General features: G+C 35.5%; 1 protein-coding gene across 1 annotated transcript in view; it reads left to right on the top strand.

The window, feature by feature from the left end:
* PPFIA2 (PTPRF interacting protein alpha 2) overlaps nucleotides 1-16981 on the top strand; it is a 331712-nt gene that overhangs the window by 153871 nt on the left and 160860 nt on the right. Inside the window, exon 3 of the mRNA XM_031047954.2 lies at nucleotides 14960-15022. Coding sequence (XP_030903814.1) covers nucleotides 14960-15022 — 63 coding nt within the window. The remainder of the gene's footprint in view (nucleotides 1-14959; nucleotides 15023-16981) is intronic.

The raw sequence follows: 16981 nt of genomic DNA, 5'->3' as shown, positions 1-16981 counted from the left end.
CTTCTGGAGGAGTTAACTGTATGTGCAGGGGAAATAACAAATATTTTGTGAACTTAATGCTGTGGACATTCATCTAAGTGATAGCAGACTTTGGTTCATATCCACTCTGTGAAAATGATAAGAGACTCAATTTGAATTTGACATGAGTGCCCTTCCTATTATGTGACTGTTAGCTGTATGGTGCATTGACATGAGGGTCTCTGGCTTATCCTGGCAATGCTCTTAGTAATTATGACAGAAGAGAGATCCTCTTGCAGGATGACAGTGGAGAACAGGAGACAGGCAGTTTTAGTGCCTGAGTGCTAACTGAACTGCCACTGGAATATCACATAAATAACGGGTTTGGGTTTGGTTTTGTTTTTTTCTGTTTGGGTTTGGTTTTTTTTTTTAATAACAATATAGTAGTTCCCAATAGGATTTCAAGTGTATCAAAACTTTTCAGTATTAGTAGGAAACCCAAATTATGGGCATAAACACATGGAAATGAAGAAGATGCATAAGTGCACAAATTCTCTTAATCAAATGTGCATATGAAATGTTTTGTTCGCAGTTTCACTGAGATGCTAATTGAAGCAGAGTCAATCAAAATAGATTGACCAGAAATCATAGCTATGATTTGCTTAAATGTCTGTCTTATTGTAGGAGCACTGGAGCATTTCTCTCATTATACACTACTTAATTATTCAATTTCAGGGTTGCAAAATTTTATGATTTTTTTTCCTAATAGATGCTTATCATTAATCCCATCATTGTGAGACAGCTGGATGAGTAAAACTGTAAAGCTGTTAACACTGTGTCAAAAGAGGCAAAGCTGTTGATGAAAGAGTGGGATTCTGAGTTAGAAAAGGTGGTACTTCTGTTAAGTAAGGTTACATGACACTCATAACTAAGACTATCAAATGAATGGACTTATTGAGATAATGTTTGTATCTTTGTTTCACAGTAAATGTTGTGTTAATGATTAAAATCACCAAACTTCTGACTCATATTGTTAACCATATTTTCTGCCAGTGTTAATCATGTATTCCTTTGCTGAACACATGCACATATGCCAAATAATTGTTTGGAGAGAGTGTTACTTAATATATATATGCTGAAATTCTTCATACATTTTCTTTTTTTATATTGTGGAATGATACTGTACTGTATTTAAAACATTGTTTTTTGCAGTAATTGCAATTTTAAATTGAAACATAAAGTATTGTCTAAATGTCATCTTTTTGGAAAGCATATTTTCCTGAGCTTATTTCCTGTCACTATGGCTACACTTTTAAGTAATGTTTCTAACTACGAAAATTGCAGTGTTCTGTTTTAATTAATTTCATGCACCAAAATGACAGCAAAAAAATAAATGGAGAAAAAAAAAGTCAGGAATTAATTGTACTTTGACATCTTACAGATGGATGGATTGATAGATGGATGTAAGAAAAATTCACAGTGCATCCTAGCAAAACATCTTTTCCATGTGAACAAAAATTATGATTAGAGAAATATACCATAAAATCAGTAAAGATATTACTAACTGAAGATATTTCTTCATTACACAAGATAGCTCATTGCACTAGGTGTATCATATTGTATCAATATCATTGCACTAAGTGTATCATATTGCACTAAGTGTATCATATTGTATCATATGTATCATATTGCACTAAGTGTATCATACTAAGTGTATCATATTGTATCATATGTATCATATTGCACTAAGTGTATCATATTGCACTAAGTGTATCATCTTTGCAGCATTCAGGCCTACACAGAACTGTCACCCTTTGAGATATTTTCTTATAGTCAGAGGCAATTCACTTGGGAAACACTTGCACATGCAAATTTTGGAATGTGACTGTTCTGTATATTTATATATTACACTTTTGATAACATCGTGCTGTGGATCTTCCCAAGGTGTGGAGCTGGCAGCTGTGCATCAGTTATCAACAGAAACTGCAAGAGCATGATCTCTATTTCCCATCCTCCTCCCTCCTACTAAATGCATGAGATATTTTCTCTGCTTATAAGATATTCCTTTTATGACATTCCTGTGAGTTAGCATAGTCAGGATGGCTATTTATATAAACTGTTAACTGATGGTATGTGCAATATAATGCAACTTAGTTTAGACCACAGTGCAAAAACAGTTACTTGAATCATTTCAAGTTCTAAGGTGAATTATGTTGCATTTTCCACAGGCCAAGAGCAGGCAGTCAATTTGCAGTGACTCTTTTGGTAAATTTGCTGTCATCTGCGTGTTTGTAATTATAATGCTTTCTGTAGCATCTTAATATCAATAAGATGTATTTGCTTTTTTGTTTCATGTAGAATTGTGATATTGCAGATTACATTAAAGTTAGCCTTACAGTTAAAAGTTAGCCTTTTATTTCCATTTGCAACTGAAATACAGATTATCTTGGAGGAAGGATTTAATTTGAGTGAAATTAGGGGGCGTTTGGGTGTTCCCAAACTGGAATAAATTTGCTACATTTAAAATCCATAACAGTGTAAGGAATACTTTGTGTCTTACTTTATATAGCAAATATTGCTGTGACCATTCCTCTGTAGTCTGGCTGACTAGACATTCTCTTGATCTCTGAATGCATCAGCTATAAATAGTTAGCAACTTATATTTTGCTTGAAATGGGAAACCAGCTCAGCTTTCCTCTAACAGAGGTATGGTAATCTTCAGCCAAGCAGAAGATCCAATGTATCTGGCACCTGCTGAAGTTTTTTTTTTCCCCCATGCTTGCCTGTGAGCAGTAATGATGCAGCAATGGTGAGGAAACAGCTTTTCAAAGCAAAGTACTGTATTTTGCCAAGAAAGATGGGATTAAATAACAGAATGCCTTGTCTATGCTTGGCATTCCTTAGGAAACAAGGCTTTTTGGCTGAGAGAACTATGCTATATTTAAACCACTCACCTTTGGGCAATTCACTCAGATGTTAAGAATCACCTTAGAAGGTACCTGCTCTACTCACTCACTGGTGCTTTCAACTTGAAGTACTCTGAATTATATTTCATTTAGATAATTCAATTTCAGCCTTCTTGCTACAGATTCTGGATCATAGCTGCCCTTTACTCATCTGTGCTCTCTCCACTTCTCTGTCAGACTGTTTTTTTAACTGGTCAGAATATTTTGATCTACCCTTTCCCAGCTATTAGAAAACTTGCCTTATTAACAAAGCCAATATATTAATTATATTTTCATTACATTACTATGTGTTTTATAGGTATTTTTCTTCAGGGGGGCTACTAGTTCATATCTTTCTTTTCCTTTTCCGGCTATGTTTTATACATTATTTTTAGTTTATGAAAATAGCACTTGAAGTACACATAACATACAGATGTAATCATATGATAATTTACTATGTTGTTACGGCTGCCAACTTTCTAGTGACATCATGATTTAAAATTTTTATTTAAAAAAAAATATTGGCAAGCTGTTTTCCTTTTTTTCTAGTCCCAAAATAATGTTCCACTGTTATGGTCTATTTTTTATTAAAATTACTAAATGCCATTAGTGTGTTCGACATTTATGGTCTAAATTTAGATTTTACACTAATCAGCAAAATACCTCTGCTTTGCAAACTAGATTCTGTATTTTTTATATATACATTTGTCTATGTCTGCAGTTATGATGTACTCAAAAAGATTATTTTTGTGTGGATCTACAGTCATTCATGTTACTGTGTTGGTGAACCTGAGAAAAATTATAGCCTGTACTTATCCAGTGATGCTCTGATGCTAATTCTTTGGCTGTTTGAGTAAGTGTTGCCAGGGTAATAGTTTACTTTTTTATTATATTCTTTTCATTGTAATCAGTGAAGTGTGTGCTCTTGAATTTAGCTAGTCTCAGTTAAATATGGGCATGGTAATTATTGTTATACTTTAAAGTCCTGGTGCTTATCTAGGTAGAATGGCTATGCAGAGGAGCAAGATCATAGGTATCAGAAAACCTTTTCTTCCCTGGACCACTCCTTGGTCACTGCTACAACATCAGGGACTTGTAGAAGCATAGCAAAGGAAACTGGGCTTGTGGACATGTGCACTGCTTTGCTTGTTTTCTTCAGGTCTCCTGGTGTACACGCACTTTAAACCCCTTTGTCATTGTTTCCAACGAATTTTCAACATGCATTTCTGTTCATTTTCATTATAAAGACATAGCTCTCTGAACATCATCTGGTAAGAAATTTGGTCTGATTTGTCCTCCAAGCAGCTGCAGGGAATGTTAAATGAGGAAAAAATAAACAGCTTGAAAAAAAGTTCCCTGTGATTATGTTTTTCTTGGAGCATTTCAGATTTGGGCTTTCAGTGCAATGCTGAGTTATAAACCAGTGTCCAAAATGACAGTTGAAAAAGTTTTAAAAGGCTTTTGTGACTCAGTGTGCTGTTTTAATACATAAAGACATGTAATCCTCAGTCTGCTGGTCTTCACCTGAAAAGTTCATATTTAATTTAAATCAAAAGTGTTTCAGTTCTTTCCTTTACAATTAGAATTTAATTTAATTTTTGAATGTGCTCTTCCTCATAATGCTTTTCATGATAGCTTTGAGAAAAGTGGGTAATCTCCCTACCTAGCTGAGCTATCAAATTTAGAAGTCTACATTTGAGCTATAGTTAATAGAGAGGAATAGTCAGTTTCATGTACATTTCATCCTAAAATAGATCCTGCATAGGTCAGATTAATTTTATTTTTATTTCGATTCTGTAGTTTTTTTGTGTTTGGGTTGTTTGGCCTGGAGAAAAGGATGCCCAGGGGAGACCTTATTGTTCGCTACAACTGCCTGAAAGGAGGTTGTAATGAAGTGAGTGTTAAAATCTTCTCCCAAGTAACACATGATAGGGCAAGAGGAAACACTAAGTTGCATCAGGAAGGGTTTAGATTGGGTATTAGGAAAAATTTCCTTACCGAAAGGGTCATCGAGCACTGGAACAGACTGCCCAGGGAAGTGGTTGAGTCGCTATCCCTGGAGTGTTCAAAGGACATGCAGATGTGGCACTGAGGGATATGGTGTAGTGGTGGACTTGATAGTGTTGGGTCAGTGGTTGGATTCAATGATTTTAAAGCTCTTCCAACCTAAACAATCCTATGTTTCTTTGATTCTAATGTGAGGCTAAACTGATTTCTGACATCTGGCTGTTGCCCAAAGGGTGACAGACAGCTGGGAAAAAGGTGCAGTTCTTGTTAATTTGTCTTTGCTGCTACTTGGCAGCATCATAAGCAGTCTCAGTCCCTGAAACTGTGTGTAAATCATTAATACATCCCTGCACTGCTTTGTGTTCATTTGGTTGTCTTTTGGTATCTCAAAGGATTGGGGGGGGGGGTGTCTTCAAATGCAAAGAAAAACGCTGCTGCTGAAGTCCGTGACTTAGGCTTTTATATTTACCAGGAAAAGCAAATAAATCAAACCCAGCAAAGTACATCCAACCAGTGTACATGTATCCCACATGTACTTTGTTTCTACACACATGAAATGGTGCCTTTTGCCTTTTTTCAGAGAAGAAAAATTCTCAATTATACTTCACAGTGCCTAACAAACATGGTGGCAAATTATAATATAAATTACTTCAGCTATCTCTCTAAGACAGCAGGAATGCATGTGATGGCCCTCACCTATTCAGGACCTGCAGAATGTTATACAGTCATCAGTGAGACAGGGAGGGAGAGAGCCAGATTGCTTGGAAGATGGATCAAGAGAGTAGCATTAAATCCCCCAGGAATTAAACTGTCATATTCCTGTCCCATTTGTATATTCAGAAGCAACCTGTATTTTTTCAGCAATGTCTTTTCTAGAAGGATGAACATTTAAAACAAACCCCCAAACTAAGAACAGTTCAACTAAAACACTTTGCAGATATCTATGTATCTGTATATGTTTTTTCTCTGAGGTGATAGTCTATGAGAAAAATCAGTGTGGAACAGTGTTAGCTATATTCGCTAGTCTTGTAGAATGAGGTTATATATATAAAAGTGGTGCTTCTAAAAATAGAAATAGAATATTAATTTTTTTTGTGGGCTCTAGTATTTACAGTGATAATCTCAGCAGATTTATTGTTGCTGCAATTAGAATGGGCAGAGTTTTAACCAATGAATCTTCTTTCTCTTGCATCATCAGGCAGAAGAGAGTGGGTTTAATGTACTTTCTATTTTCCTCTTTAATTTTTTCAACTCTATAATTTTAAACCCACAGATCTTTCTGTTCTCTAAAGAAAGAGAGCAGAAATATAATCTCTTAATCACTATATTCTATTCTGCTCTTGTGAGACTTCACTTGGAGTACTGTGTGCAGTTCTGGTGTCCTCAACATAAGTAGGGCATGGAACCATTGGAACAAGTCCAGAGGAGGGCCATGAGGATGATCAGGGGACTGGAGCACCTCCCATATGAAGACAGGCTGAGAAAGTTGGGGCTGTTCAGCCTGGAGAAGAGAAGGCTGCGTGGAGACCTCATAGCAGCCTTCCAGTATCTGAAGGGGGCCTATAGGGATGCTGGAGAGGGACTCTTCATCAGGGACTTTAGTGATAGGACCAAGGGGTAATGTGTTCAAACTTAAACAGGAGAATATAAGGAATATAACAGGAGATATAAAGGAGAAATTCTTTACTATGAGTGTAGTGAAGCACTGGAACAGGTTGCCCAAAGAAGTGATAAACCTTCCATCCCTGGCAGTATTCAAGACCAGGTTGTACAGAACCTTCAGCAGCATGGTCTAGTGTGAGGCATCCCTGCCCATGGCAGGGGGGTTGGAACTAGATGATCCTAAGGTCTTTTCCAACCCAAACCATTCCGTGATTCTGTAATTCTATATAGCCAAATGCCAAAGTACGAATTGTCATAAATGAAAAGAAGCACTTTCCTTGTTGTGAATACCTTTCAGAAACACATTTAAATCAAATATGGGGACAGGGAAGAAAGTATTTGATCTTTAAAATCCTTTTCATACAGTGTTTTCTCAGATAATGTTAAAAAATGTTTGTCTTAGTAGAAATTACCAATGATGTTATGGCATCTAAGACTGAAGCTTGTTGTTTAAGAGGCTGGTGACTTCCCATCTCAAAGCTATACCAAGATAACTTTCAGTTATACACTCAATTTTATATTTGACTGTACTAACATCCACGTCCTTCATATTCAAAGTTTAATGAAACATCTAAGAAGTGTTAGATGTTTCCTTTCCTATATCTCACATCCTTGAGCTATGTTGCAGTCTGGATGGAGGATGCAGAGTCAAAGTCAACCTCACTCCTGTTTTGTCCATGTAGTGTTTGAAGCAGTTTTCTCCACTAACTCACTGTAGGTTTGTGCAGGTGTTTCGACACAGCTGTGCTGAACACAGCAGTATGGTGGAAGTATGGGCAGTCCTTCGTGACTGGCTTCCCTGACCACAGCAGATGGGCTGTGTCATTTTTTTTTTCATCCTGCAACTCCCACAGGTTCAGATAAGAACAGTCCAGTAACTAAGGTATAACACAAACCACGGCTGCTACCACCAATAATAACAATGATAAGGGAAATAACAAGGAAAGAGAATACAACACATCACGATCCACTGACTGATACCTCACTCCATGCTGCAGTGAACTAGCCCTTTTGGGTAACTCTCAGTTTACATCCCTGGCATGATGTGCTGTGGTATGGAATACCCCTTTGGCTTGTTTGGGTCAGGTGTCCTGTCTCTGCTTCCTCCCAGCTTCCTCTCCTCCCTGGCAGAGCATGAGGCTCAGAAAATCCTTGGTCAGTATAAACATTTGAACAGTAACTAAAAACATCGGTGTTATCAGCACTGTTCCCAGGCCAAAAGTCAAAACCACAGCACTGCACCAGCTACTAAGGAGAAAAATGACTGCTATTGCTGAAGCCAGGACAAGAACCAGTTTATAATTGGTGCAAATAGTCTATATTCTGATGATTTGGTTTGGTGAGGATATTTCAACTGATTAGGCATAGCACAAATTATACAAACAGATAACACAGAGCTGAAATCAAAAGTACAAGCACTGACTGGCTTCTTCAGGCAAAAAACATTCACCTCTTAGTGAGAGTGCTTAGTTGCAAAAGTTCTCAAGACCATCTTTCAAGCTTTTCATTATGATTACACACATTCATTGCCATGAGATTTATTTTTAGCTGCTCTGTTACAGGAAAATTGCAAAAAAACCCAAAAACACAACAACAAAACCCAACCAAAAACTTCATTTAGCCTCTATGATATATTCTCCTTGAAAATATATACTTAATAAATTATATAAACCCCTGTTGTGAACCTGAATACTTTAGTCTGCAGCCTGAAGTACCCTAATAATGGCATGAAAAATGAGCACTGGGGAGATTGGTGTGATCACAAGCCTTAATTAAGGCTTCTGTTCTTTATCCCTTACCATTTTTCTCCTTGCACATGTCAATCAAAAGTTCAGGTATATCCTTCTGGGCCTCCTCCTTGATGTACATGGGAGTTTGTACTGGTTGCTCCATTTTGTTTGCTCACATTTATATAGAATAGCTATATCCCCAACTCCTCCATAGCCAGGCAGAGCAGAATATCTTTCAGTAGTTCAAGAAGGTGGTGGCATTCTGCACTCACCCAAGGGCATGTTTTCTTCTGCCTCATGCTGTTTCCAGGTCAGAGGACAAATTGTCACTCTGTTTGCAGGAAACTTGAGGTGCTGGCACATGCGTTTAGGGAAACAGGGGAAATATTTATTACTACAAAATAAAACTATGATTCTCTGTCCTAGGTATTTGTTTCTTTTTTTTTTTTTTATCTATGTAGAAATCTGAGGATCGGAAGAGGAACAGATTTTGAAGAGGCTTCATCTAACTTGTGGGGCAATCAAAGCAGTACGCTGTTGTTGAAAATGATTTAGGCATACTTTTGGCTTTGTTGTCTGGTGTAGTCATATAGTAAAAATGACCTTACAAGAAGCAAAATGTTAAAATTAAAGCATTATTCATTTTACTTTGAGCATGTTTCCAGAAGTTTGGCTTCATTTTGCCCTTGACAAAGCTCTGATAGATCCTGTGGTTCATGTCCAGTTTTTAAGATTTCTCTCCCACAGGACCCACATGGTTTCTGAAACGTGTATAGGCTCCTCTGGTGCACTTGAGCTCTATCTAATCCAGAGCTGTCAGAGGTCTGATCTCCTGGGACCATGTGCATCATTCTCAACGCACCTTTCTAAACTGCATTTGTCTTAATGCAGAGCAGTATGCAGGCATGTGTGAACTTCTGTATCTTCCTTCTCTACAGTCCCTCTCTCTGGTGATGAGGGATTACTACTACAACCCGGATACAGGTCTGGTTGCAGGGTGATTAGGGGAGCAGCATTTCAGGGAGTGCAGAAAAACACTATAGATGTATTTGGTTGGTGGCTTTGTTTTTTTTTTTAATTTTCTTTACTTTTTTTTTTCCTTCTTTTTTACTTTCCTTCCTGTCCTTCATTTCTTTGCCTTCTTTTCCTTCTTTTTCAGTACTAATCATTGATAAAATTACTTGGAACTGAACTTGGAATGTAAACAGAGTCTTCATTAGGGCAAAAGAGTATTCTGCATGATTTCCACAAATCTACTTTAAAAGACATTTAGCATAACATTCCAACATGCTCATGCAGTTTAATATTTTTATCTGGTATCAAATGAGCATACTCTTTCTTTTGTTCACTTGTAATGAAAAAATACTGCAATTTGAAAAGACTTTATGCAAAGGAATTTCTGGCATTCAGGCAAAGAAATATTTTCCAGTTTTTAATAAGAACTATTCAGGCAGTTCCTTTCTAGACTTGTTTTATTAGCAAAATTTTTAATGGCGAAATATATGCCTGAATTATTTCAGTGCCTTGGTACAACACAACAGCATGATTTGAGATATTTTAATGGCTACATGAAATCAAACTCTTCTGTGATCACTGTTCTGAATCTTTAGTTGCTATAATAAATTTCTTCTAAGTTCAATACATTTAAATCAATGTTTTGTAGTGCAAATGTAAGAGCTTATTTTAACAATGGTAATTTTCTGCATTTACATCTTCAGAGTATAATTAGACTGTTCAGTCACTGTGATGAAGGTAAACAAATAAATGTGAATCTTATTATCTCTTTAAAATGCTCACTTAATGATGCATTGTCTTACCTTGTATCACCATGGGGGAAGGTACTATACAGTACTGGGGGAAGATGACTCTACAGACTGCAAGGTCTGTCTTTCTGTATATTAGGTATTAAGGCTAGATCTTGCAAATTTTTATATGTAAGTTTAACTCTGCAATGATATCAAGTTCGCTGTAGCTCAATGGGAATACTCCCATGAACAAAGTCATGTATAGGTCAGTGTACACACCAGAGAGGTCCTATTGATGTAGATGGTTGTAGAGTGGGTTTTGTTACTTCTTTTTACATTTTTTTTCTGCAGGCTATCATTAAGCATATAATGTATAGTATATATACTATCATGTATAGTGTGCATATATGTACAACATATATCAAATCTTAGAATCATAGAAGAGTTTGGGTTGGAAGGGACCTTAAAGGTCATCTAGTCCAACCTGCCTGCAATGGGCAGACACCTCTTCAACTAGATCATGTTACTCAGAGCACATCCAGCCTGACTTTGGATGTTTCCAGGGGTGGGGCATCTACGACCAGTCTGGGCAACCTGTTCTTGTACTTCACCACCCCCATTGTGAAAAATTTCTTCCTTATATGTAATCTAAATCTGCTCTTTTTTAGTTTAAAACCATTACCCCTTTTCCTATCACTACATGTCTTTGTAAAATGTCTGTTTCCATCACTCTGACAAGCTCCTTTTAAGTATTGAAAGAACACAGTAAGGTCTCCCTTCAGCTTTCTCCATGCTAAATGTCCTTAGATAGTTCTTTGTATATACCATACCCTATATATGCAAAATTATTGTATATAGGTACACACAAATGGAGAGACATACCAATTCTGGCTATAAAAAGGAGATTTTTTTTTTATTATTTCCTTAAGAGCATAGACACTTCTAACTTAATTATAGAGTTAAAAGTCCTAAGTTGATAATTTAGGATCATTCATTTAGTTCAATATTTACAATGTCATTACATGTAACTGAATATTTAACTAAATGGGAAACTATAATTAAAGAACAAGGATCGTCTCTTAAATGGTTTGGGGTTTTTTAAACGGAGAAAGAAAAATAAATTATGTATGTTTTGGTTCAACAATAAAAGATCACTTTCTGCACAGAACCAGATGATAACTTCAGATAAGAGGCCCTTCACGAAGACAACTGTGTTATACTAGGGGCAGCTGATAGTAAGATGGGGCAATATAAAGCATTAGATTTAATGAAAGTGCTGTTGGTGATGGGTTTGTTGGGATTTTTAGGGAAAAAAAAAAGAAATCTAACATTGTTTTCTAGTACAAACATTAAAAGAAATTAGAGGGCTTTGTTTAATTTAGGTGATAATGTTAAGAGATCAAACTAATTTTTCAGGAATAACTATGAATTTCCATGGAAGAAACAACTTGAGTTGAAGGTACTGGTTGTTGGAGTAATCATGTGAGATGCATGAGATACTACATGGAACCAGCTGCACTTCAGGATAACCTCAGCTGAAGCTACTGAGCAGACTAAAACACCTAAAAATCATTGTGGAACGCGGGAAGTGATATAAGACTGGTCACCACAAAATTCTTGTAAAGAAACATAAAATGTTGCTCTGAAGGAGAGTTTCTTTTTTTTGTGATAGCAGGCTAATAATTATTTTTCTAATAAGTATGTTCCACTTGTCAGTTACCTGTATCATAGAAGTCAAAGAATTCAGGGAGATTCTGCACTAGTTTCTTCAATATATCAACAAATTAGATTTATTCAGTGAATATCTTTGAATTTGCCAGCAGCTTTGGATGCCACTGATTATAAAACCTGGCTTTCTTTTTATCCATGCCCTTATTTTGGAAATAGCCCTGAAATTAGTGCTGTGCTGATATCATAATGGAGAGCAAGAGAGCTCCTGCTTTACCAGAACTTTGACTGGGGACTTCCTAAGATTAATTTACAGAATTAGTTGAAATTTTGTTTAATTAAGTGCTTCCACAGAAGCTTGAAATTGTAATCTCATTTATATTTTGTCACTATTTCCATCTAATTATGAAATGCAGGCCAATTTGCTGTGTATGTGGGCCGTTATTTGTACTTGTTGTCTGATTCTGTCTTGGAAACGCCAGGAGGTATAGCTTGGCTGTGTATGTACCTTGAGGGCTTTTTGTGGGTGATGAATTTTCTGAAAATGGTTTCAGAAGTACCACAGCCTCACACAGTGCTTTTCCTTGTGGAAACGCAAAAGAGAGAAGAGAAGAAGCCTGGAAACACTTCTGGCTCTATCATTTAGGGTACAGACTGACAATCTATCGCTGTGCATGTGTTTCATAGCAAATAGTAGCTGAAGTGCTCATCCCAGGCAAGAATATAGTTCTAGAGCTTCATTTTCAGAATTTTTTATCCCTGTTGACCCTATTTCTTTCCTCTGATAAGCTTTAATGCTGATGCATTTTCTATAGGAGGAAGACAAAACTATAATAGCTTCCATTAGGTGACAGTTACTAGGGTACAAAATATTAAGTAGATGCTAGAATATTTGATACATTCATGAATGGAGTAAATATTCTATCAAGATGCATTAGATGGGAATTGCTGCATTACTTACACTGGATAACTCATTCATGGATTTTGTATCTCAAATGGTTGCCAGTAAAATCTTCATGACAATATGATGTTTTTGTCTTAACATGCATAGTTTGAAGACAAACAATTTTAGAATTAATGCACAAATTTTATACTTTTTATTGAATCTATTTCTTTCACTTCTCTTCCCATACGCTTGACATTTTAGGTACTATGAGTCCAGCTAGATAGGAAATTACCATGGCTATAAGGAAATAGCTTATTGCCTTGAAATATCAGGGATCACACATTTCCAGTTATGTAAAGTTTCCCATAGTAGGCCTGAAGAGTCAAAATACTGGTCCTTAAACATATTAGCTGCTAGAAACTGTTTACAAGATTAGGCTAAAGTTACCCAGAGGATATTGCTTTGAACAGTGATGAATAACAGACAAAATTGAATTAGTTAACAGAGCTCAGATGCAGCAGTCAAAAGCGTACAGTAGATCTACCTTTTCACACAAAAGTGCAAAATTATCAGAAAATATTTTGCGTGAGATATAAATAAATTAAAAAATGTGAAAAATGTGAAAATATTTGCACACTATTTTTTAAACCCTTTATCAGTAGTTGTATATGTATAAACATTGAGATTAAATTTAATAAGCATCAAACCATTGTTAAATAAAGATGTGAGACTGAAATAATGAATGTTTATAATGAATGTTTATGTTTTCTTATTCTGAGATATTGTTTATTTTGAACCATTTCTTGCTGACATAATGTGGGCTGGTTTTACCTTATGAAATTATGGAGCAACAGTGGTGTTAAAGATATGTCTAAACATGATACCTGAATTGACCATGAAGTTGATTTGCAGAGAAATGTTCTTTTCAAAAGTAGCTGCTCTGTATGAAGTGAAATTGCCTTAAAAAAGAAAAAAAAAAGACAACAAAAAAGCATTATAAAAACATTTTCAATTGTTTAGGGTGGTAAATATAAAGAAGGGAAATCTGACAGAAGGAAGTGAAGAACTTGGCAGCCGCACATGGACAGTTTGCTTAAAATTCAAGATTTATTCTTTTTTTTTACCACTAGTAGCATAATTCTCCTTTAAAACACTGAAAGTTAGAACTATTTCAAATATTTTAAAACTCTTACAAATCACAGAATTAACATCATTGGCAATATGTGGTTTGTAGATAGTCAAATATGGATACATGCCTGTGTCTGTTATCAAAGATATTGTTAATGTGCACATTTTAGTTTACTGCAAAAGTCAGTATGAATATACAGTCAGGCTTAACTTCCTCATAAATTATAATAGTAAAGCCATTATAAAACACATCTTGCAATAAGTTGTGTTTTCCAAATGTTATACTGTGCTATTAAAAATACTTGAATGCAAAAATACTTTCTTTTTGTCAGTTCTGAGTACCATGTTTACTGAATTGAGTTGGTAAATAGTCACAGAAATAAAGTGTAGGTCAATACTTACTTTGAGAGATGATGACGCTCAACTATAATTACATGAACATTGTATGTATTGTTACATATGCTCACAACAATGGAAAAAAAATCATTTAGAGGTCTAGTAAAGAACTGTTTTGCGGTTTTTTCTTTGGTTTGTTGGAATTGTTTTAAATGACAGTCAAGATATATTGAATCAGAGGCTTAAAAAATACTTCCAGAACTTGCTGAAAATTTCTGATATTAATTTCCTCTGAAGTAAATGTGATCTGAAGAGCTGTCATATGGTCAGATTGCCCAATAGTCAGGGTCTTTCTGAAGATTTTTGCATGTTGGACTCCGCAAAACTAAATTAAGAAGTCATTAAAAAGGATTAAAAATAGCATTCAATGCTAATGTATATTCTTCAGATAGCTGAAGGGGCTTCTTTTGGTGTCTTTCCATAAATTATTTTAATTTGGGGAGTAGATCTTTCTTTTTTCAAGCCTCACAAACAGGTAAACCTCTTGCCTTATGCAGAGACTTCAGATTAAAGTTAGCCATAGAGGTATTATTATTTCTCCATAGTTATCTGACTTTTTGACAGTGCTTCAGAGTTCATTCCTACAGTGCACAACAGAACACTGAAGTGACTTGCTACTTGCCTATTTACTCAACACCCCATGAGTCAGGAGATGTAACAATACTTTCAATTTTTTTGTGAGAATTTCAGTTGAGCCACATTTTTCTTCTCTTAGATCAGCTTGCTTGAATGATAACAACATTCATCTTGTTAACATGGTGTAGTTTAAATATACTGTAGCACTGTATAAAATTGTTTTCCATTCAGCAGAATCTCTGTTGCACCCTTTTTCAGATGACGGTTGCTGCTGGTACGAGCATTGAGAATAACATTCAAAGGACCATATCCTGCCCTAATGTATGTTCAAAATATCTTGGATTTTTGTGTAATTTAAATGCAAAGCCTTCTAATGTGATTTTCATCTTTTGATACCCACAGAAGCTTGTGCATCTCGAGATTACTTCACATTACATGTTTCAGTGTCAATGAATATTGTACTACAAGTGAGAACTCACTCTATCAAAATTACTGAATTGTCATTCTTTCCTGATGCAGCTAAATAAAGAAAATTTTAATATATTCACAGTTCCTTCTGCATTTACCTTGCTTCCCACACAGCAAAATGCTCCTGTCAGTTGAAATCAGTAGAACAGCAATAAGCAAACTGAGGAAAGCAATAAGAGGCTATATTTATTCCACTGAACCCGATTCTAAATTGGATTTTTGTATAAAGATGTGTAACACTAAATTTGGAAGGAAGGTAATTTAATTTTTCTTGCTTCAACAAATATATCTCATGACTTAAAATAGAAGAAGGGATGAATTCTATTCTTCAGGAAAGGCAGACTAAGAAATCTATTTTGTTAACAAATGAAGCAAATTATTCACTTGTAGTATAATAGGTCATTTATCTTGTTTTAGTAAAAGTATTCAGGTAATGCAAAGTTATTGGGCCAAAATTGAACTCTTAAACATTAACTGGAAAACATTAATGAGAATTTGGGATGTGCCGCTGTGGAAAGACTCTGTCTCTGCATTATATAGAAGTTATCTGTTTGCTAATTTATTTTTCAGCTACAGATTATCATGTTTATAGGGGAATAGGCAGGAGGAATTCTGGATAGGCGTTTCCCTCACCGAAGTTCTTTTAAGGTAGAACAAATAATCAAAGTACAAGCACAATATAGACAAAATAATAGCAAAGAGAAAAAATAGTGTGAATTGATATTGGCAAGAAATTTGTTCTCCCTATCTGGAAAAAAAAATCAACATCTTAAAACAATCTTTTTCTCCGGAAAGTTTGTGCTTTTAAGGGAACATAGAGTAATTCTTCACACTACAGTCCTAGAAGATAATGCATCTCTCTGAATCATTATTGAATTTCTGAATACATTTCTTGAATGGACCAATATTATAAATTCTTATCTGTTATTTGTACTGTTTGATTCCACTTTCAGACTTCCTTCTATGAAGAGGAAAAAAGTTTGCTCAGTATGTAACATACGATTAATCTCTTTTCTCATCTGGATTTTCAGTATGACTTTAACTTTTCCAAGGCAATTTTAATATTTCAGTCTGCATATAGTACCATTTTGAATGGAAGATAGTAATAGTAAAGCTAATAACATGACAGAGTTGGCAAGCATGGTGAAACACAGAATTTCAAATTTAGATATAGAAGTCCATAGCATTACCTTAACTGCCATTGAACAAAAATGTTCTTACTCTTGCCTTTTGAGATCACAGCTGTCATTATGAACTACAGTTCTTAATTATCCCGGGATTAGCTTTTTTTTTTTTTCCTCTTTGTACCTATATATGAAGTATTTTTATTCTCCAAAAAGAAATATATCAACCTCTATAAGAAAGGGGATAAAATTTAAAACCCATAAAATGCTCTTCTACCCTCTCTCCTGATTTTCATGTCAAAAGTTTAATGTTGAATTTAATAATGTTGCCTCTAGTCTAGAGACAGTGGAGGGTAGATGCAGTATTACCTCTTGATTTTCTGAAGGTATCAGTCTTTCTCTGTTGACTAAAAAGGGGACCTAAAAGGCTGTCTTGGCTTAATTAGCCTCCTAATAGATGATTAAAATTAAGTAATACAAACCCTGTTTTCACAATTTGAGATGATGTTTAGGACAAGAATTACCTCACCTGACTAGCCTTCTAAAACCTGGTGTTCAGTTAAGCCATGATGCAGCCCCTTTTAATGAAGAAAACAAAGTATATCTTTTGAGGAACTGTCCTCTCAAGATAGATTGTCACCGAGGGGTCTTCCTCTCTTAACTTAAACTGTAGGTTAGGCAAATAGCT

Source organism: Melopsittacus undulatus, chromosome 5 (genome assembly GCF_012275295.1).
Source record: "Melopsittacus undulatus isolate bMelUnd1 chromosome 5, bMelUnd1.mat.Z, whole genome shotgun sequence".
Taxonomy (NCBI): Eukaryota; Metazoa; Chordata; class Aves; order Psittaciformes; family Psittaculidae; genus Melopsittacus; species Melopsittacus undulatus.
This window is presented reverse-complemented; position numbering and strand designations above follow the sequence as displayed.